This window comes from Dasypus novemcinctus, chromosome 12 (assembly GCF_030445035.2).
Source record: "Dasypus novemcinctus isolate mDasNov1 chromosome 12, mDasNov1.1.hap2, whole genome shotgun sequence".
In the NCBI taxonomy this organism is placed as follows: Eukaryota; Metazoa; Chordata; class Mammalia; order Cingulata; family Dasypodidae; genus Dasypus; species Dasypus novemcinctus.
The window spans coordinates 85,884,134-85,908,979 of record NC_080684.1 but is presented as its reverse complement, the minus strand read 5'-3'; the positions used below and the strand labels follow the sequence as shown (position 1 = coordinate 85,908,979).

Genomic DNA, 24,846 nt, shown 5'->3' with positions numbered 1-24,846 from the left:
AATAAAAAGATAAAATGGGTTAAAGAATCCATAGGAGGTGTGAAAATTGAGGCAAAAAGCACAGATAATTCTTTGAAGAACTTTGACTACTGGGGGTGGGGGGGAATAAGAGGGAAGTGGTTTAGTTGGAAATAAGGCCCAGAATTAAAAAAACAAATTTTTTTTAATTGTGAGAGATTTGAGGACTTATAAATTTTATTGGGAGGGACAGAGCAGAGAAAGAGTGGTAAAGATATAGGAAGAGAGAAATAATGGGTAGTGCAGTGTTCCTGGAAGTTTGGAGGCCATTGAGCCCACCCAGCACAGAGAAAGAAGGACATCTTCCCTAGTCTAACAGGAGGAAAGGATGGCACAAACGGGTAGGTTGTCAGTTTAATGGCAAAAGTTACGGGGGTTTCATTCTGAACTATTTTCTCAAAACAATAGGAAGAAGATCCAATGCTGAGTATGAGGAAGAAGTTGGGAGGGCAAAAGCAGGGTTGAAAGTTGTGAAAGGCTTAAAATAGCAGTTGGGGAGAATGAGTTGACCAGAGGGTAATGGAAAAATGTAGGGCAGTGTTGTGGCCCAATTGATGCTGATAATCATACACTTAAAGTATTGCAAAATTGCTCCGTTCTTAGTTTTCTCCAGAGGCACAGGAGCAGGCAGGCATAGAGGAAGATAGTTGTTTTTTTTGTTTTTTGTGGGTTTTTTTAGAAATAGGACTTTGCCAGACAGATGCAGTAAAAACACAGGATTGTTTTTGGCAAGATACTGACTGACTGAATGGTGGACTTTGAATCTAAGAAGACAGGAGGGGGCTGATGGATAGAGAAAAACTAAAAAGTCAATTGAGAGAGTGCATGTGGCTCAAGCAGTGCAATACCCGCCTCCCACATGGGAGTTTCTGGTGCTTCCTAAATTTCCTCCCCCCCCCATTTCAGTACTCAGGTTGGGGATTGAACCCAGGACTTCTATATGGGAAGTCAGTTCTCAGCCACTGAGCCACATCGGTTCCCTGGTGCTTCCTAAAGTAAAAGCAGACAGACAACTAGCAGACAATGAGCAAAAATCGAGCAAACATGAGGGAGCCATCTGGGGTGGGGGAGGGAGGAGGGTGTGCTCAACGGATTAGAAGCCCTGACGAGGTTGGCAAACATTATAGTGGGAACGGATGACTAAGCAAGCTGAAAGGAAGTAGTGCTTCTAGAGAAGGGTGTTTGAAGGGGTGATTTTGGAGGTGGAGCAGCTTAAAGTGTGGCCACAGGAGTTGGGAGGCTTTGAATGCAGGGGGGCAGGTCACTTTAGATGAGGACCTTGAAGAATTGAGAGGCCAGAGGATGAGGGCAAGAATTAGAGTAAGAGACCCACACCAGATGTCAAAGTGTTCTGTGAATCAAAGAGTAAATCGTAGGTAATAAGGCTGTTTGAGACATCTTCCTGGAGGATTAGCTTTGCAAATTATACTTTGATTCCTTCTAAATGTGATGGCAAAAAATGTCAATGATATGTATAATCTTGTCCCTTTCACAACTTCTAGGGGGGCTCCTTTTGACTTGGTGAGTGGGATTTGGATGGGGATGCAACACAGAATGATACTTACCTAAGAAAGTATGGTGAGACCCAAAAGGGAAGATCCATGTAATGGCAAGGAGAGAAAATAAAGGGAAGGAGGGAAGCGGATGTGGCTCAACTGATAAGAGCGTCCGCCTACCATATGGGGGGACCAGGGTTCAAACCCAGGACCTCCTGACCCATGTGATGAACTGGCCCACGTGCAGTGCTGCTGTGTGCAAGGCGTGCCATGCCACACAGGGGTGCCTCTGCATAGGGCTGCCCCACGCGTAAGGTGTGTGCCCAGCAAGGAGAGCCGCCCCGCACGAAAAAAGCGCAACCTGCCGAGGAGTGGCACCGCACACATGAAGAGCTGACACAGCAAGATGACACAACAAAAAAGAGATGCAGATTCAGTGTTGCCTGATAATACAAGCAGATACAGAAGAACACACAGTGAATGGACAGAGAGAGCAGACAATGGGGGAGGGCGGAGGGAGGGAAGAGAAATAAAATAAATCTTAAAAATAAATAAATAAAGGGAAGGTAAGCAAGTAAAAGAGAGTAGGAGAGAGCTGGCAGCTGTCATGAGCCTCTCCCTTGAAGCCTTGGGAGGAAAGGGTGCTGATTAAAGGGGATGTCTAGGCTGTTTTTTCAGTTGATGTGCAGTGTGTCACCCCACAAAACTTAATAAAACCAACGTCATTTGCCAGTTGTAGGCAGAATTGGACAGGCTAACACATGCAAGACTTGTCTCAAGTACAGTGTGAGAAAAGTGACTACGACAGAGTCCTACAATTAGACTGCAAATAGTTTTCTTTTGTTTAAATAGCTGACAACTTCTTCAGAGCTTTCTCGAGAAATACTTCATTAACGACCGAGACATACCCGGTGGCATTTCATATATTGTAAATTATTATATGTAAAAGAACTTAAATTTTCCATTTAAAATTCACTTTTGATAATAAAATATTCTAATTATTAAGAATAAAATTTTAACTTTCATGAGACGCAAATGTGGCATGAGCAATTGAGCTCCTGTCTACCATATAGGAGGTCCAGGGTTTGAAGCCCGGGGCCTGCTGGTGAAGGCATGCTGGCCCATGTGGTGAGCTGGCCCCCATGGAGTGCCATCCCACGCAGGAGTGCTGACCCACGCAGAGAGCTGGCACAGGAAGATGACACAACAAAAAGAGACACAGAGGAGAGAGAATGAGAGACTAAGCAGAACAGGTAGCTGGGATGGCGCAAAAGAATGATCGCCTCTCTCCCACTCCGGAAGGTCCCAGGATCAGTTCCTGGAGCCGCCTAATGAGAATACAAGCAGACACAGAAGAACACACAGCGAATGGACATAGAGAGCAGACAATGGAGGGAGGGGGGAGAAATAAATCTTAAAAAAAAAATGTTTAACTTTTAAATGCTATTAAATATTTTTAGAATGGGTAGGCTTGATATTCAGGAGATAGTATACCAGTGATGCAACAAGAACACATTAGAGTGTTATTAATATCAATAGCTTATATTTATTGAGTACTTGCAATATGCTACTGAGTGTGTATTTTTTTTGTCTTTTTTTTTAAATATTACATTCAAAAAATATGAGGTCCCCATATACCTCCCACCCCCTTCACCCCACTCCTCCCCCCATAACAACAATCTCCTCCATCATCATGAGACAGTCATTGCATTTGGTGAATACATCTCTGAGCACCGCTGCACCTCATGGTCAATGGTCTACATCATAGCCCACACTCTCCCACATTCCACCCAGTGGGCCATGGGAGGACATACAATGTCCAGTAACTGTCCCTGCAGCACCACCCAGGACAACTCCAAGTCCCAAAAACGCTCCCACATCTTATTACTGAGTGCCTATTGAGAGTGTTTAAGAATCATTTCACTTAATCCAAAATACTATGAGATGAATGCAATTATTTTGGCCATTGTTAATGAAGAAAGAAACTAAGGTTTAGAGAAGTTAGGTAATTTGCCCAAGATGTCACACTTAATAATTGGCAGAACCTTTTTTTTTTATTGTTTTTACAGATAGTTCAATTACATAAATGTTACATAAAAAATATAGGGGATTCCCTTATGCCTCACTCCCCACACCTCCCACATTTTTCCCCATTAACAACATCCGTCCTTAGTGTGGTGCATCCATGGCAATTGATGAATTCATTTTGGAGCATTGCCATTAAACATGGATTGAAGTTTACAGTGTAGTTTACACTCTCCCACCCAATTCTGTAGGTTATGGCTAGATATATAATGGCCCATATCTGTCGTTGCAGTGTCATTCAGGACAATTCCCAAGATCCAAAAATGTCCCTGTATTACACCTGTTTTCCCCCTCTCCCTGCCCTCAGAACTCCCAGTGGCCACTGCATCCATATCAATGATATAATTTGTTCTACCTGTTTTAATTTCATGCTTTAGACCACTTTTATGAGAATCTCCTTGAATAACAGACTTCAAAAATTGCTTAAATTTTTTTTTAATTAGAGAAGTTGTAGGTTTATAGAAAAATCATAAAAAACACAGCATTCCCCTATACCACTCTAGCAGTGCTGTTATATGTGTGATGGTGGAATGTATACCACTCCTCCCCCCTCATTATTTACACTTTGCATTAGTGTGGTACTCTTGTTAAAACTGATGAAAGAATATTATAATTGTACTATTAACTATGGTCCAAAGTTTACACTAGGATGATTTCTTTTCCCAATATACCACCTTATTATTAACACCTTTTATTAGAGTGATACATGGGTTTCACTATGTTATACAGTTCCATGTTTCATTTTTTAACTTTCCTTCTAGTGATACCTGTGTGTCCCTAGACTTTCCCTTTCAACCACTGTCATACCAGTATAATAGTACTGCTAATTACAAACACTGTGATGTGCCTTCACTTTTTCTATTCATTTCCAATGATTTACGAACAAACTCTACCAATTCTGCACAGATTAACCCTCAGCTTTCCATTCTCTATGCTCATTCTGTCTTCTGGTGACCTATTTTCTGATTATTAACTCTATGAGTTTACATAATATATTTAGTTCATAATAGTACAATCATACAATAGTTGTCCTTTTGTGTCTAGCTTGTGTCCCTCAACATAATGTCCTCCAGGTTCATCCATGTTGTCTTATGCTTTTTTACTTCATTTCTTCTTACTGCTGCATAATATTCCATCATGTGTATACACCACAATTTGTTTATCCATTCATTGGTTGATATACATCTTTTGGCAATCATGATTAACACCACAATGAGCATCCATGTATTGGTATATGGACGTCTATTCATGTCACTGCTCTAAGTTCTTCAGGGTATATATCTAGTAGTGGTATTGCCAGGTCATGCAGCAAATCTATATTCAGCTTAGGAACTGCTGAACAGTCCTTTACCGTGGCTTACCATTCCACATTCCCACCAAAAGTGAAAAAGTGTTTCTATCTCTCCACATCCTCTCCAACACTTACAGTTTTCTATCTTTTTGTAGTGGCCATTCTAGTAGGTATGAAATGATAGCTCATTGTAGCTTTCGTATGCACTTTCCTAATCATTACTAATGTTGAACATTTTTTCATGTGATTTTTGCCATTTGTATTTCTTTTTTGGACAAAGTTCTGTTCAAGTTTTTTGCCCATTTTTCAATCAGGTTATTTGTCTTTTTTATGGATGAGTTGTAACATCTCTTTACATTAATATATCCTGGATAGTAAACCTTTACAGGTATGTGATTTCCAAGCATTTTTCTCCTGTTGAGTCAACTGCCTTTTCACCCTTTTGGCAAAGTCCTTTGAGGTGCAAAAGTGTTTAATTTTGAGGAGGTTCCATTTATCTATTTGTACTTTTGTTGCATGTGCTTTGGGTGTAAGATCTAAGAAACCACCACCTACTGCATTCTCTTCTCATAGTTTTATGGTCCTGGCTTTTATATTTAGATCTTTAACCCATTTTGAGCTGATTCTTGTATAGAGAATAAAATAGGGTTTCTCTTTCATTTTTGGTTGTGGATATCCAGTTCTCCTAGCACCATTTTTTGAAGAGACTATCTTTGTTTTTCGGTATGTTTTTACAATTTTACATGATTTTTATTTCATAAAACCACATATTTAAAATTCAGGAAGTCCTAGGTTTGATACACTTTACTAAATAAAATTAGAGGTTAATTATACAAACAATTCGAACTTGATATGTAGCAAGTGTTATCAGGAGTCTTCTATCAGCAAACTATTTAAAATAGTAAGAAGCTGAGCAGCTAAAAACTTCCTTTTAAAGTCAACATTGTTTCTAAATGACATTCCAGTGGCGGGTGGAAGACACAGCTCTCTGCTATTAAGTGCAAGTTGCACAAAGGTCTCCAATCTGAAGCCTTAGTTCTGAAAAATCAATGGCGTGTGAAGTGGAAAATGCAGGCTTCCGTCTCTGTTTCGTTTACCTAACCCATAGTGAGAAGAGGAGAAGCCTGCCTGTGCTCTTGAGCAGCCGACTGTGGAAAGGGGTCACGGACCCTGGGCTCAGGCCTGTAACTCCCTCGCCCCGAAGTGAACAGGTCACACCAACAAGCCCTCATGCAGTCCCTGAAGACACCGTGAAAACATTTTTCTGAACTAAAGCCTTGTAACTATTCCAGTTTGGCCTGGAATCCTGTTTCAAAAGTCAATGAATAAATGGTGCTATCAACGAGATTTATGTCAACTCTTTGACTAAAGCCCTTGAGACCCGAGTTTTGAATACACATGAAATCCCACAAATCATTCTGAACAAACTGCAAAAGCCCCTCGTTGCATCACTTTCTGTCATGACTTAAGGAACATCTTTATGTGCAGTAAGAAAATGAATACCTCTTTCAAGAACAGAAAGCCTACCTCACAGAACAAAAATCAGCACGCCCAGGGGGATCGCAGCACCCGCGGACTGTGCCGTCCCTGCCCCACCACGCCCACGCCAGCTTGGCTCACAGCACCATCTCGACCTCAGGGAGGGTAAAGCTGGAGGCCTCCAAGACCTCCAGGGAAAGCTGAAAGCCTGCTCAAAGGTCAGAAGAGCCAAGAATTTAAGGACCGAGGCAGGAGGTGTAGCCATTAAGCTCTGCACCTCCCTGGAGAATTTGGGACAGGAAGGAAAAGGCTGCTTCCGGGAAACTCCACAGGGGCCAGGGTTGGGGCATGAGGGTGCACCCTGATTGCGACTTGCTATTGCACCTAGAGGCATCATTTAGGGCATGGCAGATACAGAAAATCTAGAAAAGGAACACCACAGTCAGACCCTCTATCCCAGCCCTGGTCCCAGCCCAGTGAAGAGACTGTTTTGTCCTGGTAACATGGACTTGGTAGGCTTGTCAAAAACCAGTTGGCCCTAGAGGTGAGGACTCTCAGTTCTATTCCACTGCTCAATGTGTCCCTCTTTAAGCCAATACCTTACTGTTTTGACCACTATAGTTTAGTAATACGTTTCAAGGTCATGCAGTGAAAGTCCTCACATTGATTTTCTTTTTTAGGATACTTTTGGCTATCTGCACTTTCCCTTTCCAAATAAATGTGGTAACTGCCTTTTCTCTTACTGTTAAGTAGACTGTTGAAATTTTGATCGGTATTACGTTGAATCTATAAATCATTTTGGGTGGGATGGACATCTTCATGATATTCAGTCTTCCAATCCATGAACACAAATGTCTTTCCACTTATTTAGGTCTTCTTTGGTTTCTTTTAGCATTGTTTTTTAGTTTTCTGCATAAAGGTCCTGTACTACTTTGGTTAAATTGATTGATTCCTAGGTATTTGAGTCTTTTTGTTGCTACTGTAAATGGGATTTTTTTTCCTGATTTCCTCCTCAGATTGTTCAATACTAATGTACAGAAACTTATTTTTGCATGTTGATCATGTATCCTGCCACTTTGCTGATCTTCTTTATTAGCTCAAGTTGCTCTGTTTTAGACATTTCAGAATTTTCTAAATATAGGATTGTGTCATCCATGAATAGTGAGACTTTTACTTCCTCTTTCTAATTTGAATGTCTTTTCTGTTTTTCCCTTGTCTAATTGCTCTGGCTAGAACTTCTAGCACAAAGTTGAATAACTGGTGACAGTGGGCATCCTTGTCTTGATCCTAGGAGAAAGCTTCCATTCGTTCACTATTGAGTATGATGTTAGCAGTCAGTTTTTCATAAGCCTTCTATTGTGTTGAGGAAGTTTCCTTCTATGTCTATTTTTCTAAGTGTTTTTATTGAGAGAGTATGCTAGATTTTGTCAAATGCTTTTTCTGCATCAATGGAGACAACCATGTGGTTTTGTTCCTTTGATTTGTTAATATGATATATTAATTTATTTTCTTATGTTGTATCACTATTGTAAACTTGGGATGAATCCCACTTGATCATGGTTTATAATTTTTTTTTAATGTGCTCTGGCTTCAATTTGCAAGTATTTTCTTAAGGATTTTGCATCTGTTTTTATTAGTTAATTCTCTAAAATTCTTTTTGGACAGGGGTAAGAAGCAGAGACTACCGTCTATTCATCTAAGTCCTTATCTCCTCTTCTTCCTGGACCCTCAACTAGGCAACATTTCCTAGGTTTCATTGCTGTTAGGGGTAACCATGTGACTGAGTTCAAGTCACTGGAATGTGAGTAGAAATACTGTGTGCTACTTCCAGTTGTAACCCATAAAAATCTGCTGCCTGGTACTACTGTGTTCTTTTCTCCTTGGAAAGGCACATGTTGAAGATGGCAGTTCCATTAGCCTGAGGTGCTGAATGACTGCTTGGATGAAGGCTGTGCTGAGTACCTGTTCACTTGTCCATTACTGTAAAAGGGGAAATAAATGATCTTTTTATTTTGATTCATTATACATTCTTGGGTTTGTTACAAAAATAATGTACCTTACCTAATGCCTGTTCAGTATAAAATATACATTACAATGCACTACTATATTATTCAGAATTGCATTTGGCTGCATTTCAAATAGTGACTTAAACAAAGATGGAGTTTACTTTTTTTCAGATAAAAAGCAGTAGCAATAGGCAATCCAGGGCTGGTACCACAAGTCAAGGAACCAGATGCTCTTCTCTTATACTAAGTATGTGGCTTTTGTCCCCAGGTCACAAGCATCACATTTATGCTCCAGGCTGGACAAAGGGACATGTCAAAAATAGGTTGCCAGTAGAGTCTGTCCAATTCAAGAAGCTTTCCCACAAATGTCACCTGTGACTACTCTTGGGTCACATTGCAGCACCAGCTGCCAATCTAGTTCCCATGGCCACCTCTGTCTGCAAGGGAGCCAAGGTTCTGTTCGTAAGGGTGAAGGGATGAAGGCTAAAAGGGTTAAGCACATACAGGACCTGCCAAACATTTACCTCAGATTATTTTTAGTATTTATGCCCACTGACCACCTGTATCAGAATCTCCTGTGGTTGCATTTCTGTTCTTATGCCAGAACTAAAGAATCAGAATCTTCCTGAAAATTTCAGTGCACACTATTGTTTGGGTTTTGCTATATAGAGGATGGGTTCTATTTTCTTTTCATCTGTTCTGGTCTACATGAACTCTTCAATGGATTTATTGTTTCAGGCCCTTTAGTTGCATTCCCAAATGTAAAGGGCAGTGAAACATTCACAAATTTTATTTGTTTTCAGGAGATGCCAGACATCAAATCCTGGAACTCATACATGGGAAACAAGCACTCAACCACTTGAGCAACATCCCCTCCACTCACAAATGTTTTTATTTGCGTGTAAACAGTGATCAACTGAATTCTAAATTTTAAATCTACTTGGTTAGATTTAGTTTTCCAGCATAGTCAAAGTGAGGGAGAATAGTAAATTATTTGACGAACAGATGATTTTAAAACAGTGTATGGTGAATAGAGAAAGGCTACACAAGACAGAGTGGTAGACAAAGACAAGGAGGGTTAACCAAAACTCTACAAAGTTGGGCTGGGCAAAATTCCTGGGGCACGAAATAGCTTTGGCACGATTGGGTAAACTGTAAAAGCCCCAACTGGAGAGGAGATCTTTATATGCCACACTAATAGATTGAACATTTTGTGACGGCTCTGAGGAAACACATATTTTAAATGTATTTCTGGGCTTCCAGAAAGTAAGGGGGCTCTCTAAGCTCCCTTAGATAAAAGCTACAACAAGAACAGTAAGCAGTAGGCAAACATGAAAGCAAATATTGCTAATACCAATGCTGGGCTCAGAGAATAAACTTTTAGGCTCACTGTAGAATAGAGGAGATTTATATGAGATTCCCACGCTAAAATTGGATCCGTGAAAAGTGTCCCTGATCTGCAGTACACCTTAATGCCTACCTGAAGGAAACAGAAATCTCTTTGGAAGAAATTATCACAATTTAGGGCCTCAGGACTAAGTTAGATGAAGGGCATTATGAGAAGTATTAAGTAGAAACTTTAGACATATAAGGAGAATTCGAAAAACAATAATAATAGGAGACTTTAAACTCTTTCTCAGTACAAGAGAAGTGTTCAGTTATCTATTGCTCCACGACAAATTTAGTGACTTAAAGTAATAATCAGCATTTGTTTTGTTTAGGGTTTGGTGTCACATGGGATTGCTCAACCTGGGGATGGAGGAATTCCAAAATGGCTCACTCCCATGTCTGAGAAGTTGTGCTGATTTTTGGCTGAATGTTTAAATGGGGCTTTGGGATGGGTCCCTCTCTTTTCCTCAATAGTCCCACCCTGGGCTATTTTAGTTTCTTCAGAGCATGGTGGATGAATTCTAAGAGTAAGCATCTCAAAAGAGCAAGGCAGATTTCATGGCATTTTTATAACTAAGCCTCGGAAGACCCAAAGCATCAGCTGCTGAACTCTGTTGGCTGATGTGGTTTCACAAGCCTGCCTATTGCTACACTCACTAGAATGGAAACAATGAAGAAATCTGACTATACCATGATTGTGAGTAAATGTAACAATGGGAACTCACTCTGCTGGTGGCAGTACAAATTAGACAAGTTTAGCATTACTGAATATCACCTCGCTTATGAGCTAGCATGTTCCACTCCTAGACACTCGGAAAACTTTAGACCATATGCAAGAGATGGGAATATTCATAGAATTGTTTATAAAGGCTCTAGCTGGAAAGAGCTTAGCTGTCCATGAGCAAGAAAAATGGATAAATTTTCTCACAATGAAATATTATACAGCAGTGAAAATGAAAGAGCTGTGGTTACATGTAATAAAATAACATAGATCCTCTCAGTGAAGACGTCGAGTAAAAGAGTGAGTGGTAGGATACTACATAGAATATGGTGCAATTTTTCTAAAGCTTCAAAGTAAATAACTAAGATGCGTTCCTTAAGGATACGTACGTATTTGGTAACAAAAACTTAGAAAATGGAGGGCCGAATGATTTTACATAAAATTCAGGGTGATGTTTATAATCTCTGAGGAGAGGGGGCGTACGGAAAGGACTCTGAGGAGATGCAGTGGGTAGTGTTCAAGTTCTACCTCACAAATTAGGTGGTAGGTTCATCGTGTTTCATAACAGATTCTTCTGTAATTTTTAAGTATAAAAATATTTGGCTTTAATTTAAAAAGAAAAGGAAAGCAACAAGGCCCGGGTCAGCCACCAGCGCGCGGCACCCCTCAAGGGTTCTTGGGTAGCCAGTTCGCAAGCCTGGTCTCTCCGTAGGGGCGGAGCGCCGGGGGTCACAGCACGCATGCGCGCTCCTCCCACCAATCAGCGACGTGCGAGGCTGGCTTTATTGCCGCGCGAATCCCACCGCGCCTCAGCTCAGCGTCGCGGCAGCCAAGGCGGTCGCGTGGGGTGAGAGACGCGGTTAAGGGAGGCTGCACTTGTGGGGCTTATCTCGGGAGACCTGTAACTGTTGCCCATGGCCTTTGGGGTTTCTTTCAGGCCTGAGGAGCGGGAGCAGTTTGTCCAGCTGGGCATTTGGGGCCATTGGAGACTTGTGACCGGTGAGGTAAATCTTCCCCGTGGCGTTGACCTAGGGCCTCTGACAGGAAAATGGAGGCGACGAACGCCACTGAGGGCAGGGCCTCGAGTGGAGAGGAGCGGGTGGAAAGGAGGCCGCTGAGGTGGGTGTAGGCCTGTGGGGATGCCGTTAGAAGGTTTACCTCCCTGAGGGCCTGCGTGGTGTGTGTCTCCCTCCTCCTGGCCCCAGCCCGTCAGAAACTATTGAAATGAACTAGGAGCGCCTCTTTTTCCTCAGTGTATATGTTGTGGAAATCTTAGGTGGACTTTAATTTGCTAAGGCACACAGGTTGCAGAACGTTTTTCTTTTGTGTTTGTATGGCTTGAAGCTCATTTTTCGCATGTTCGTGATCAGTTCTCCCAACAAGCACGTTTCTATTTTCTGACTGAAACGAGGTCTCCCCACATTTAGCCAGCACGAGTCTGGCAGAGGCCGGACCAAAATTAGGATCACCCTGTCGGCCGATTCAGTCTGCATCAGAGCTCACAGCAGACCTGGAGCCAGGGCTGCTGCTGGCTTTATCTGTTACCTTTTTCGTCTACCAAAAGAAATGAGGAGACTGCAGACTACTGTTTAACTGAGAGAATCCTTACTCAATATCTCTAATTTTAAAAGTCAGAAAATATCTAATTATGGCACCCTTTGGAAGAAAGCATACCGAGAAATCTGTGAAGCCAGCAATGGAGGATCAGGTTATACGAGTTTATGACTTTGGAAAAGTCGTCAAGAAAGATCTGGATGGCTCAGAGGAGGGTATTGTAGAAGGTACAGTATATCTAATATCTTTGGGTAGTACAGTTGTTTGTTTTGAAACCACCAAATTTTAGACTATAATAAAGCTTTGTAAAGCATATTCACATTCTCATTTGATCCACCTACTCCTATATGAGTTATATATAAAAGCTTATATAGCATCACTAACCTTTTGTAGCCATTATTTCCAAATTGTCTAATAAATAGTTACTGTGTCATTAACCCAGAAAGGCTTGTAAAACTGTCCCTGTAAAATGGTTCTGGATCGTAATTTAATTTTATCTGACCTGCAGAGAAAGTATTTCATTTATATGTTTGCTTTAACCCTTTTGTTGGCAAATAGCCCAAGAAAGACTACACAATGAAGCAATTATTCCATTAAAAATCACCAAAAGCATACTTAATTTAAAAAATGTTCTTTTTTTTTTTTAACTTGTCTGTGCAGAAAAGTTTCCAGTAATTGATAAGCATGGAAAGAAAAGGCCTTGCACTGAAATGATTGAGACAGATATGGGGTAATGTATTCGAACTAATTTTTGTCTGTTAGATAAAGTACTGTAAGAATAGTCTACTTCAGTGTCTAACAAGTATTGTACATAAAATATTTAGCATGTGCTGTTTCTTCCAGAAAGAGTATGTTTTTAATGTACCTTTAATAAAACGTTTTTTTAATATACTTTCTTCACAGGGGTGAAGTACACAATATGTTGGAAAGATTTGGAGGTATGTTTCAGGAGATAATTGTCTTTAAATAAAATTTATTTACTCCATCTGACTTGTATAGTAGGAAATGTTAATCAGTGAACTACAAGAATGTTTTGTGTCTCATAGATAGGATTTTGCTTAAGTATTTAGTGTGAATTCAGCTTGGTAGATTCCCTTACTCATTGTTTCCAGTTGAAGAGTGAGAATGACACAATGAAGAGGTAAGAATAGTTCTTTTATTTTATACACATGTGAATTTATTAGACTGGGATATTAGAAGAAGAAACATGAAGGGACAAATTTCTGTCCCTCTTTGTGTTCACAGAGTATGTGATATATGCATTTATGTACATGAATATACACGTATATATATATAGCAGTTTTTCATTTACTAAATTTAGTCATTTTCTATAACTTCCTAATTTTACAGACTATATATAAAAAGAGGTGGATAATCATGATATATGTATTATTTTTTTGGAAAGATTTATTTTTATTTATTTTTCTTTCCCTCCCCCCCCCATAGTTGTCTGCTGTGTCCATTCACTGTGTCATCTTCTGTGTCCGCTTGTGTTCTTGTCAACAGCACCTGGAATCTGTGTCGCGTTTTGTTGCGTCATCTCGCTGCGTCAGCTCTCCGTGTGTGTAGCGCCACTCCTGGGCAGGCTGCACTTTCTTTCGCGCTGGGCAGTTCTCCTTACAGGTCACACTCCTTGCACATGGGGCTTGCCTACGCAGGGGACACCCCTGTGTGGCACGGCACTCCTTGCGCACATCAGCACTGGGCATGGGCCAGCTCCACACGGGTCAAGGAGGCCCTGGGTTTGAACCTTGGACCTCCCATGTGGTAGGCGAATACCCTATCCATTGGACCAAATCCGCTTCCCTATTTTCTGTAACTCTTGATGCTTTTTTACCTTCGTGGGTGCTCGACAGTGTAATTTAAAGCCTCTGAAATAATTTTTATTATTTTTACATTAACAAACTATTGAAGTTGAGACCTAAAGACAACCTTTGTAGTTAGTGAGAAATGTTTAATAAAATCCAAAAATATGTAAGTTTAAATGCTATGTCAATTACAATTACATTAACTGTGTTAGAGGATAATACTCTTCAAAAAGAGCTGGTATTTGGTTTCTCTATATAGATAATTTATACGACCAAGTTTTTTTTTCTGTTGGTCTTTTTTTTTAAAGGAGTTACTGGGGATTGAACCTGGAACCTCATCTATATGAAGCAAAATGTGTGTTTTGTGAGCTGTCATATACGTTTATTATAGATGGATATGGGAAGCATAAAATATTTGCATAGAAGTGCAGTCCCATCACCGTTACTAAAAAATTGTTGATGATAGATCTATAACATTAAAGCATACATTTAGTGATATAGTATTTGAAGTGCTAACAGTTTTTTACAAAATACAGTGTTTATAGGTAAAAATTATATAGAAAGCTCCACAAGTATTTGTGTTCTTGTGTGAATTTATTTAGATATATGCTTAAACTAGAATTGATCTTTGTATTAGTAAAAAATATATTTAAAAGTATTGCTGACTATATTAAAAATAGTCACCTTAGTCTTTATTTTTATGTTTTTCAGACTATGCTTTTTAATAGAATACTTTTGTGAGTTTTATGTAATAGTTTTAACAATAATTCATTTAGAAGTGTCCTTTAATTAGAGGGTATTTGATAAACTTAGAAAAATTTACCCCTTTACAAAATGTGTTTTCTCAAGAGGATATTGAAGTCTGTTTTTGAGACTCTTGTTTTGGAAAATAGAAACTGTTTTATTATGTCTTTTCTAGCACCCCTATATTTAAAAAATTATCTGCAGTTAGGAAGATTAGAATTGAGATATTAGTAACTTAAGTTTTCTCAGGAAAAAAAAGTCAGCAAATATTCTTGCTTTTTGAAATGATGTCCCTGTTTTTTACTTTTTAGAAAAAAATTTTTAAATTGTAGTAAAACATACATAACTCATTTTAACCATTTTAAGTGAACAATTCTGTGATATTAAGTATATTGACAATATTGTGTGACTCACCATTATTTGCAGAACAGTCTCAAAAAGAAACTCATTCCTCACTCCTCCACCTTTGGTAACTACTGTTCTTTCTGTTTCTGTGAATTTGCTTATGCTAAGACTTTCATGTATGAGAAATCATACAGTATTTGTCCTTTTGTGTCTGGATTGCTTTCTTTAATGTGATGTCTTCAAGGTTCATTCTTGTATCACTGTAGTTTTAACAGTATTGTTTAACTTTCCCATACTGATTTAAATATTTAAGAACAAAATATTTTCTTCAGCATTAAATTTTAATGAATATTTTCAACATAGCTAACATTAACAAGACTCTTCTTGCAAAGAGAAAAAGATTGGAAATGTATACCAAAGCTTCACGCAAAACCAGTAACCAGAAAATTGAACATTTTTGGAAAGCACAACAAGAACAGAGGTAAATTTATTGTTTTTTTTTTCAGAGCCACAACATTTTTATCATTTCTTCATACTCCTGAGTGTAAATGACTACTTAAGCAAAATCCTGTTGTATTCTATTTATTGGCATCTCTATTGTGAAAAATATATTTGGCCTGATTTTTCTCTTAAGCAAGTAAGTCCCTTAATCCTTTAATCTCACCCTGTAGAATTGAGATATATTTCCTAGAAGTCTAAAAAGATGGCCTTTTCCCCTCTTTCAAATAACAATTTAGGTTTTTTACTATAAAGGTAATGTATATTCATTCTAGAAATAACACTTGCTGAATTGTGATAATTAACATATTCAACAATGTAGATAAAAAGGTCAATTTATACATTGTAAATAAGTTGTATATTTTAGTTGAATTGTATTGATTATTCTTTTGTATAAAGTCTTCATTGTGCCAAAATGGGGAACAAGTGAAATAATCCATTTGGAAAACTTATTATAATAAATATGATTACCTCATTAAACTACTTATCATATCAGAACTTATATTCAGTAGGAGAAAATGAAAAAAACTGCTTGGAGATTAAAAAATGAATTTTTTTTAAAAATTTATAAACAGTAAAATTCCTTGGTTTTCAAGAGCTAAAGCATGTGAGAGAGCTCCTCTGTTAGCTTGATAGGAAAAAAATATTTCAGGAATCAGCATAAATCTTACATTTTACTTGTTTTCCCATCAGAAGGTGTAAATGTTGCTATTATTCCCTCTTTTTAATAGTATAATTCTGTCAAATCAATTTTGTTTTTAATATAGGTATGTGTATTTTTTTCATGTTGTTATGGAAAATGACAGCATTCATTATTATTTTTTACAGGCAGAAACTTACCCACGAATATTCTCAGCAGTTTTTGACCCTGTTCCAGCAGTGGGAGATAGATGTGCAGAAAGCTGAGAAACAAGAAGAAAAATTAGCTGTAGGTATCATGCTTAGCTTAATAATTAATCTCTTGCAACCAAGGTTCAAGCAGGAATGGAGAACCTAGCCATATAGTATATATAGTAAACACATTGCTTGCTCTATGTTTTGGTGCTGCTGACTGTAAACTAGAGAAGTTCAGACACATACCATACTCGTACAAGCTCTTGGTCTTTGCTTCCTATGATATTTGTATTTCCAAGAGACAGAAAATTTGCCAGAGTAGAAAAAGAGGAGTTACTGGTTTGTATAAAAGATGTCCAGGGGTGGTTTAGCTTCAGGCAAAGCTGGATGGAGGTGGGGAAGGGTCAGACATGCAGTGCCAGCTATACTCCTTCTCCAGTTCTTATTAGGGTCTCAGTGTGATCAACAAGATTGCTTTTTGCAGTCTTAGACTTAACCACCACTTTAGTAATCACAGGGAATGGAGACAGTCTCTCTAGAGCTCTGTCAGAAAAGTCCTCTTGCTCATTTGCTCATTCCTGAACCAGTCATTTGGTCAGAACATGGTTTATAGACAATGCCTATAGGGGGTAGAAGTCAGCCCCACACATGTACTGCATAACTACACTACTTTCTTATTCCATCCTTGCATTGTTTGTAAATTTATCACACATTCCTTATCCAGGAAGAAAGGTAATTTCATATCAAACAATTTGGGGGTTTGGTTGATCATTTCCATTTTGGAAATGTTAAAATCTGCCATGCATATGAAACATTCAAGGGGAGATGTTGTGTAGATCACTGGATATATGAGTGTGGTGTTTAGGAGAGAGATAGGGGCTGGAGGTATAATACTGGGGAGTGATCAGCATAAATACAGCCATAAGTGTAGGTAAGAAGACCAGGGGAATGATTGTAAATGTAAAAAAGGAGTCTAAGTATCCAGCAGCCTTAGAGTACGTCACTCATGAGTGCTCTAGGAGATGACAATTAATGGATTGAGAATGAGTGGCCTAATAGGTAGAAAAACAACTAGGTGAAACCAAATGAAAGCCTTTTCGAGGAGAGAAGATCAACTCTGTCATATGTTGCTTATAGGTTGAATAAGGTGAATTTGGCAACATAGAAATCACTGGTGTCCCTGATAAGAGTAATTTTGGTGGAATAATAAGTGAAAAAGGCTGACTGGAATAATACAAGAGAGAACAGGAAAGAAGGAAATGGGTTGGTAGTCTAAGGAGAAAAGGAATAGTTTGTTGTTTTTTAACTTGGAGAAATCACAGCATCTTTTTTGTATGGTGATGAATTAATCTAAGAGAAAACTTTTATTGTTGGAAAGAGGGAAAAATGCTGAATAATGTTGAGAATAGATGGGATTTAGTGGACATGTGAAATTGTTGACCTTAGCAAGGAGCAAGGCCATCCTTAAAAACAGGAGAAAAGGTAGAGTACATGATGGATATAGGTGGGTGGTAATACAATGAAAGATTGGAAGTTCTCCTTGGATACTTCTATTTATTTATAAAGATGGTGACAGTGCTACTTTTTGAGGACAGAGGAGAAAGTGTGAAATGATTTCTTCAGAGTGGGTAAGTGAAGTGGACTAGGGAAAGATAATTGCCAAGCGCCATTAGGGTCCAATTTAGGTTAGTGAAAATGGTCATAATGTTGTGAATTTAAAGTAGAACTGGTTTTTCTCCAGTCATGACCAGCTGCAGGGATGTAGGCAGAGAGTTGGGTTTTCCAGGGTATGAGTTTAGCCAAGAATTACAAGTGAGAATTGGCAAGATACATATGCAGGGAAGTGGTTATAATGATTGACCATGGAATTTAAGCTGGGATAAAGTGATGGGATAGGGGACAGTGAAAGTAAAGGATAAATGGATTTTAAGTCCTGGTAGATTTTTTGATCTGTAGTACTAAAGAGAGTGAGCTAGAAAAGTAGAGAGGTACTGGTTTTGAATAATGAGCTATATGGAGAATCAGTACATATAATGGTTAGAGCCTAAACTGTGGAACCAAACAGGAAACCAAATTCTGGTTTTACCAATTGCCAACTGAAACCATAGAGAAATGAGCTCTGTGCCTCAGTTTGCTAATCTATGAAAGGGGTGCCTATGTCATAGAGTTGTTTTGGAACTAAATAAATTCATATATATCAAGTTTTTTTAAAAAAGGATTCAGAACAGTATCTGATATGTACCCTGTTTGCTATTTAACACTATGTAGAGGTTCGTTATTGGTAATGACAAAATCTAGGATATGATTAAGTAAATGAAGGGCTCAACAGTGTGGAAGAGAAAATCATCAGCAGATCATATTTTAAAGAATTGAAGGCCAGTATTACAGGGAGGATCATCTGTGTGGATATTGAAATCATCAATAATTAAGATATGTTCTGAATATTGCTAAGAAAATATTTTCTGCGTAATGATTAGTAGGATTATATTGTTTTTATATTAATAGTGAACATAGATTACCTCAATTTGGTCATAATAGTTAAAATGTTAAAAGTATTGATTTTTAAAATATTCCTTTTAAGCATACCATAGCATTGTTTTTTTGTTACCTTTAAAATTTTACTCAAATTGTCACAACTTTTTTCTTTTATATTTGTAGAACATTTTTCGACAGCAACAAAAGATTTTTCAACAATCTAGAATTGTTCAGGACCAGAGACTGAAAGCAATTAAACAGCTGTATGAGCAGTTTGTAAAGGTCTGTTGTATTTGGTAACACAATACATTCTTATGAAATATATGGAGGTAGAAGTTGTTTTTTACTTACGGAAATAGTCAATAGGATTTTACCTAAAAGTGAAATTGATACTTTGGTAATACTTTCATCATAGTTCTCTGTTCAACAATCACGCTTTTTTGGGAGTAGCAATAAATATGTAATTGAAAATATAGAGCCTATAAATCATTTTCAGGTAGTTTTTTACTTGTCTTTCTGTCTTCAGTGTTTGTTAAAGAGGAAGTGCCCATTGGAAATAATCTTTTATTTTCAAATGTATTATATAAGTGTCTTATGGCATTTTAGCTTTGAAAATTATTACAGTGACTCAGATCATAAGAGATGGCTGAGATGTACGATAGAATGAAAACCTAGCTGAGGCGTAAACATTTGTGGATTGAGTTATCTCCTTCCACATGTGTACATTAGCAAATTGTGGTCTGACATTGACCTCTTGGTTCATGCAGGTATGTACTTATTTAGTAACTATTCATAGGAGTTTAATGGAATCCTGAATATACCCCTTTTATTTTGTTGGTAGCTTCTTTTAGATAATCTAGTTCAATACATGTTAAAATGTCATTCTTCTGAAGTGGTTGGGATGCTTTGAGTAAATCAGCAAATAATTTTAAAGTAAATATTTTTAAGGTAACTGTCAAATAAGAGATACGTGAACACAGAGTTGGTTTTATAGCGTTTTCAACCAGATAACTTATTGGATTGCTCTCTTGCTCCCTGAGAACCATTTATTAATTATTGTTATTAATTGGTTTGATAAAGTACTGGGAAAAACCTTTAGTATTATCTGACTCTTCTATCTCCATTATCCTTCATATCTAGTATAATTTTTACCTCTTGTTGTTCTTTATTTCCTTCAATTCCCATTGCTAATGGTATGGTTCAGAATAAAACTCGAATTCTCTGTTCTGCTGTCCATCCTTCATAGATCCTGCCTAAAACAAATCTCTTCCTTCCTCAAAAACTACCAGTCATTTTCCATTCTGAATTCTTAGGTATTCAAGATCCCTTCTCCCCATAACATGACTTCTTTTTTTTTTTTTTTTTTTTTTTTTAAGATTTATTTATTTATTTAATTTCCCCCCCTCCCCTGGTTGTCTGTACTTGGTGTCTTTTTGCTGCGTCTTGTTTCTTTGTCCGCTTCTGTTGTCGTCAGTGGCACGGGAAGTGTGGGCGGCGCCATTTCTGGGCAGGCTGCTCTTTCTTTTCACGCTGGGCGGCTTTCCTCACGGGCGCACTCCTTGCGCGTGGGGCTTCCCTACGCGGGGGTCACCCTTGCGTGGCACGGCACTCCTTGCACGCATCAGCACTGCGCATGGCCAGCTCCACACGGGTCAAGGAGGCCCGGGGTTTGAACCGCGGACCTCCCATATGGTAGAGGATGCCCTAACCACTGGGCCAAAGTCCGTTTCCCAACATGACTTCTTTTTAAAGCCTCTTTTACTGCATTCTTCATTTATTCTGACTTCTCCAGATTGCTTTCTCTAAACTAACTCATCATATACTTCCATGCTTTTGGTTATGCTCTTCCCCTAGAATACTTTTAACTCCTTTATCTATTGACATCTTACTCTCTTGCCAACTAAATTAGAATTAACACCATTTTCCACTGCATAGCTACTTACAGTAAGTTGCATTTCCATACCTATCATAAAATGTGTTATTTTTATGTTTCTTCTCATTGGAATAAGGGATAGATCATGTATTATTAATTTTTTATTCTTTGACAGCACTTAACACTTAACTAGATCACTACTTACTGAATGGGTAGTAAAGATTTAAGCAAATGTTTTTTTCATAAACTTGAAGAATGAGGCCATAGTACAGATCATTTTATTTCCTTCTAATGAAAGCATGTCACAATGACTGTTATTACTCATAAGTGGTTTATTACTTAGTGTTTAGAAAGCTTATTAGAAATTTTCAAAATTATAATATTTATTGATATGGCACTTGGCAGTCTTGTCTATTTTTTCCTCCATCTTGATCTTACCAGTTTATTATCCTGTTATTTTGGGCAAAGTATACTACTGTTGTACTTCCAATAATAATAATTGACTGAAATCTGACATTTTTTATTCATTTTTGAGTATTTTGATCTTCCTGTGTTACTTAGAATATTTTTTATTCGGAATAAATAATGAACATTATTTGCTTAAAGTTTTTACTTTGAGAATTAATCATATAAGCTTAGAACTTGATATGAAAAGTAGTGTGTTTTGTAACTAAAAGTAGACCTTTTGTTTCAGAGTGTGGAGGACTTAGAGAAGAATCAGGAAAATGATTTTTCTGGTGCACAAAATGAACTTAGAAGAGAAATGGCTGTACTGCAAAAAAAAATTATGAAGGACACTGTAAGTAGTTTATAGTTAAAATTTAAAAACTAAGGATTAAAGTAAGCACTGAAATATTTTATTTGCTAAATATTCCTAAATATTAAACAAATATTTAATATCTCCTTTCATGTAACAGCAGGAACAAGAGATGGCAAGCATTCGAAAGTCTCTTCAGTCCATATTATTCTGATGATTCTCTGAAGCAAGAACTTGAACCTACGTAATATAATACATTTAGAATATTAGTTAAGGGACATGTAAGTCTTTACAGTGGTTTAAAAATTCTAGTTTAAATTACTCTGTCTTGTTAACCATTAGCTTTTTGGTAAGTGCAAGAAATTTTCTGTTAACCCCCCCCAATAAAATCTAAACAGTTATGTGAGTAGCCACAAGTTCAGTTTTATATTTATCAAGCTTTCAGTTCTTTGGTAGTAACAGTAATATTTTCTCCCCAACACTGTCAATTAACTTTTAGCAGTAAAGATTGTTAAATTTTAGATTATTTAATTTGAGTTTTTGGTTTCATTGGATCTGTATCAGTCCTAAAAGGTAGAAAGCACAAGTATGCAAAGTTACATTGTTCTTCCGTAAAAAGAAAAATTAAAGAATGCAAAATCTATATTATATGTACATCCTTTTTCATATACTTACTAGATTATAGAGCCAAGTCTAATAAAAAATGAGATTTCAAAAGAAAATCTATTGTATTGCCTTTTAAAATTTATTAAAGGTAACTCATTTGTATTCTAGAATAAATTAAACTGCTAAAAATCGCTAAGATAACTGAACAAAATATATGTCAGTTTCTAAGACATGGATTTCTGAAATGTCATTTCCGTAAAGACATCAAAATGCTGTTTAATTTGGTTTGGCTCATATGTAAATGACACATGCCCTTAGCATTGATTAAGGGCATTTTATTAACATACTTGGTTCCCTATGGTTTAAATATAATCATTTCTGTCTTTAAAGATAAATTAACTACAATGTTTTGTTTTTCAAGTTTAATACTCAGTGAATATAAGGAAGTTTAATTTTACATTCATTTCCAAACTTGAACAGTTCTTATCCTTGTCTTTTAAAACTTGCGTTTTAACAGAGCAACATTTAATATATTCAGTTGGAAACATCTGGTTTAAAAAGCATTGTCTCATCATTTGTTTGAAACAAATCAGTTAAACTTAGTATTTTTTACTAAATTGCCTTCAGTGAATCATTCAAAACAAAAAAAAAATGCCCATTAGGAGGAGAGGAGTGACATTCTCCTGTTCGAGATGCTTTAAATTCTAATTCTTGTCCCTAGAACCCATACAGATTCTCTTTTTCTAACTGATAGCTTATACAGGGAATGAATTAGTTCTCTACCATTAATTTGACATTAAGGGGATAATTTACTTCCTATGTGTTTTCATTTTAAAGGAGTTTCCTTTTAAACCAAAGCATGTGTTGGTATATAAATCTTAAGTATTAATACTATTCAGACCTTTAAAAAGGTCCATATTTGAGAAGTTTTTGGTTTTTTTTAACAGGCAAAATAAGTACTTCAGATTGTTCACTGTGTACTTAGGTCACGTAGTGTGTTATTTTCCTTTTAAGGGCTTTCACCTTTCATTGTTCTTTTTTTCAGTATATCTTTTTCTTTTGCTTAAAAGAGATATAGTACATGTTCATAATAGAAAACATGGTGCATAGAACTGTTGGATGAAATTAAAAATAGGATTAGATGGGAGTCTGAAGATTTGGATTACCAAAGACTCTTGTGACACTCCAGTGTTCATAATGAACAATCTTAATTTTAAGTGAGAGTAGAAAGATAAGAATCAGCAGTATTTGAATAAGTGCTCATTATATTTTTCCTTTTTCAACTCAAGTCAATGGATATTTGAATTACCTTTGATTAATATTCTAAAGGGAATATTTTTGCCATGTTTTTAAGTTGTTAATTTTCTCATATGTTAGTTGTGGTCTGGCATACTACTGTTTTATTTTTCCTAGAAGGGAACATTTAATGTCCACTTTTTTGTGGCAATAAAATTTTAACTCAGAATATCAAGGAACAGTTACCTAAAACAAATGTACAGATTCATTTGGTTTTCTGAATAGGTAAAACAAATTTCTTTTAACTAAATACAAATTTTTTTTTTAAGATTTATTTCTCTGCCCTTCCCTCCCACCCTAGTTGTCTGTTCTCTGTGTCTATTTGCTGCGTCGTCATCTTTGTCCGCTTCTGTTGTTGTCAGTGGCACGGTACTCTGTGTTTCTTTTTGTTGTGTCATCTTGTTGTGTCAGCTTTCCGTGTGTGTGGCACCATTCCTGGGCAGGCTGTACTTTCTTTCACGCTGGGCAGCTCTCCTTATGGGGCGCACTCCTTGCACTTGGGGCTCCCCTATGCAGGGAATACCTCTGCATGGCACGGTACTCCTTGCGTGCATCAGCACTGCGCATGGGCCAGCACTGCGCATTGGTCAAGGGGTCCCGGGGTTTGAACCGTGCACCTCCCATGTGGTAGACGGACGCCCTAACCACTGGGCCAAGTCCACCACCTCCTAAATACAAATTATAGAAAATTCCACTTAGTCCCTGTAAATACTTATTGTTACAAGAGCAAACATTTCCTTTTATACCATAATAATTGACATACCTCTTGAAAAATTTCTAGTATCAAATAAATACCTATAATATTACTTGACTCAACTGCATATTATAAGCCATATACCATGAAGGATTATGATCTCATTTTCTAATTTTTAATAAAGTGAGTATCACCCTCAAGATGACTATATATCCTCTAAGTCCTGAAGTTTTACGTAATTCTTTGGTGATGAAAACTTCAAGTGCCCTTCCTAAGGATTTCTGAGACAAAAGAGATTGCTGTTCAGAAATCACCTTTCTCTGGTCTTGTTTCTAATCAATTTATAGATTTTTATTCTTTTATTCTGATCAGAAATGAAGGCTTCTTAACTGAAATAGACAATGGAATCTGCAGGACTTATGTTTTATATTCAAATATAACCTTATTTGATATACTAGCCTCCGGCAAAAGAGGGATATCCTTCACTCATAGGTTCCCCTAACTGCTTCTCCTCTTCTCCTTGGGCTATTGGTCAGTCATATGCTTGTGAACCTATTCAGGTGCTTGATGACATGAAGTCTTGAGGATATTCATATGAAGGTGTCTTGAAATTTGCAACACGAAGCACTAAAGCATGCTGTCATATCAAATGAAGCAATGACCTTTAGAAACAAAAACAATACAGAATGGGTTATAATCTCTCTTTTCTTAAGTAGCAGCTGGTTTTTGTTTCCCCCTAAATCTCAATCTTAACATAAAATGCTGAAAATAATACATTTTAAAGTACTTTCATTTATTTCTGTTAGAACGTCACTGTAGTCCTCTGGAATATGCAGAGTATTTAACAATTACAGAAACTGATGCTTGAGAGGTAAAA

At 37.4% G+C, this 24,846-nt stretch overlaps 1 protein-coding gene across 6 annotated transcripts; it reads left to right on the top strand.

Annotated features, from left to right (window-relative positions):
- Positions 1-8: 8 nt before the first annotated feature.
- On the top strand, positions 9-22,016 carry LOC101421611 (synaptonemal complex protein 3). Of its 6 annotated transcripts, none has more exons than XM_058308622.1 (10): positions 9-11,332; positions 11,423-11,484; positions 12,117-12,266; positions 12,700-12,769; positions 12,943-12,977; positions 15,300-15,417; positions 16,263-16,362; positions 18,927-19,025; positions 21,311-21,415; positions 21,534-22,016. In XM_058308622.1, exons 1-10 carry the CDS (start codon positions 11,226-11,228, stop codon positions 21,585-21,587), a joined length of 900 nt encoding a protein of 299 aa, XP_058164605.1. In that variant the 5' UTR covers positions 9-11,225; the 3' UTR covers positions 21,588-22,016. The 6 variants fall into 6 exon arrangements, with proteins under 6 accessions (XP_058164605.1, XP_058164606.1, XP_058164608.1 ...); XM_058308625.1 differs by having other exon boundaries at positions 11,315-11,332; positions 11,423-11,489; XM_058308623.1 differs by lacking the exon at positions 12,117-12,266.
- The last annotated feature ends 2,830 nt before the right edge of the window (positions 22,017-24,846 follow it).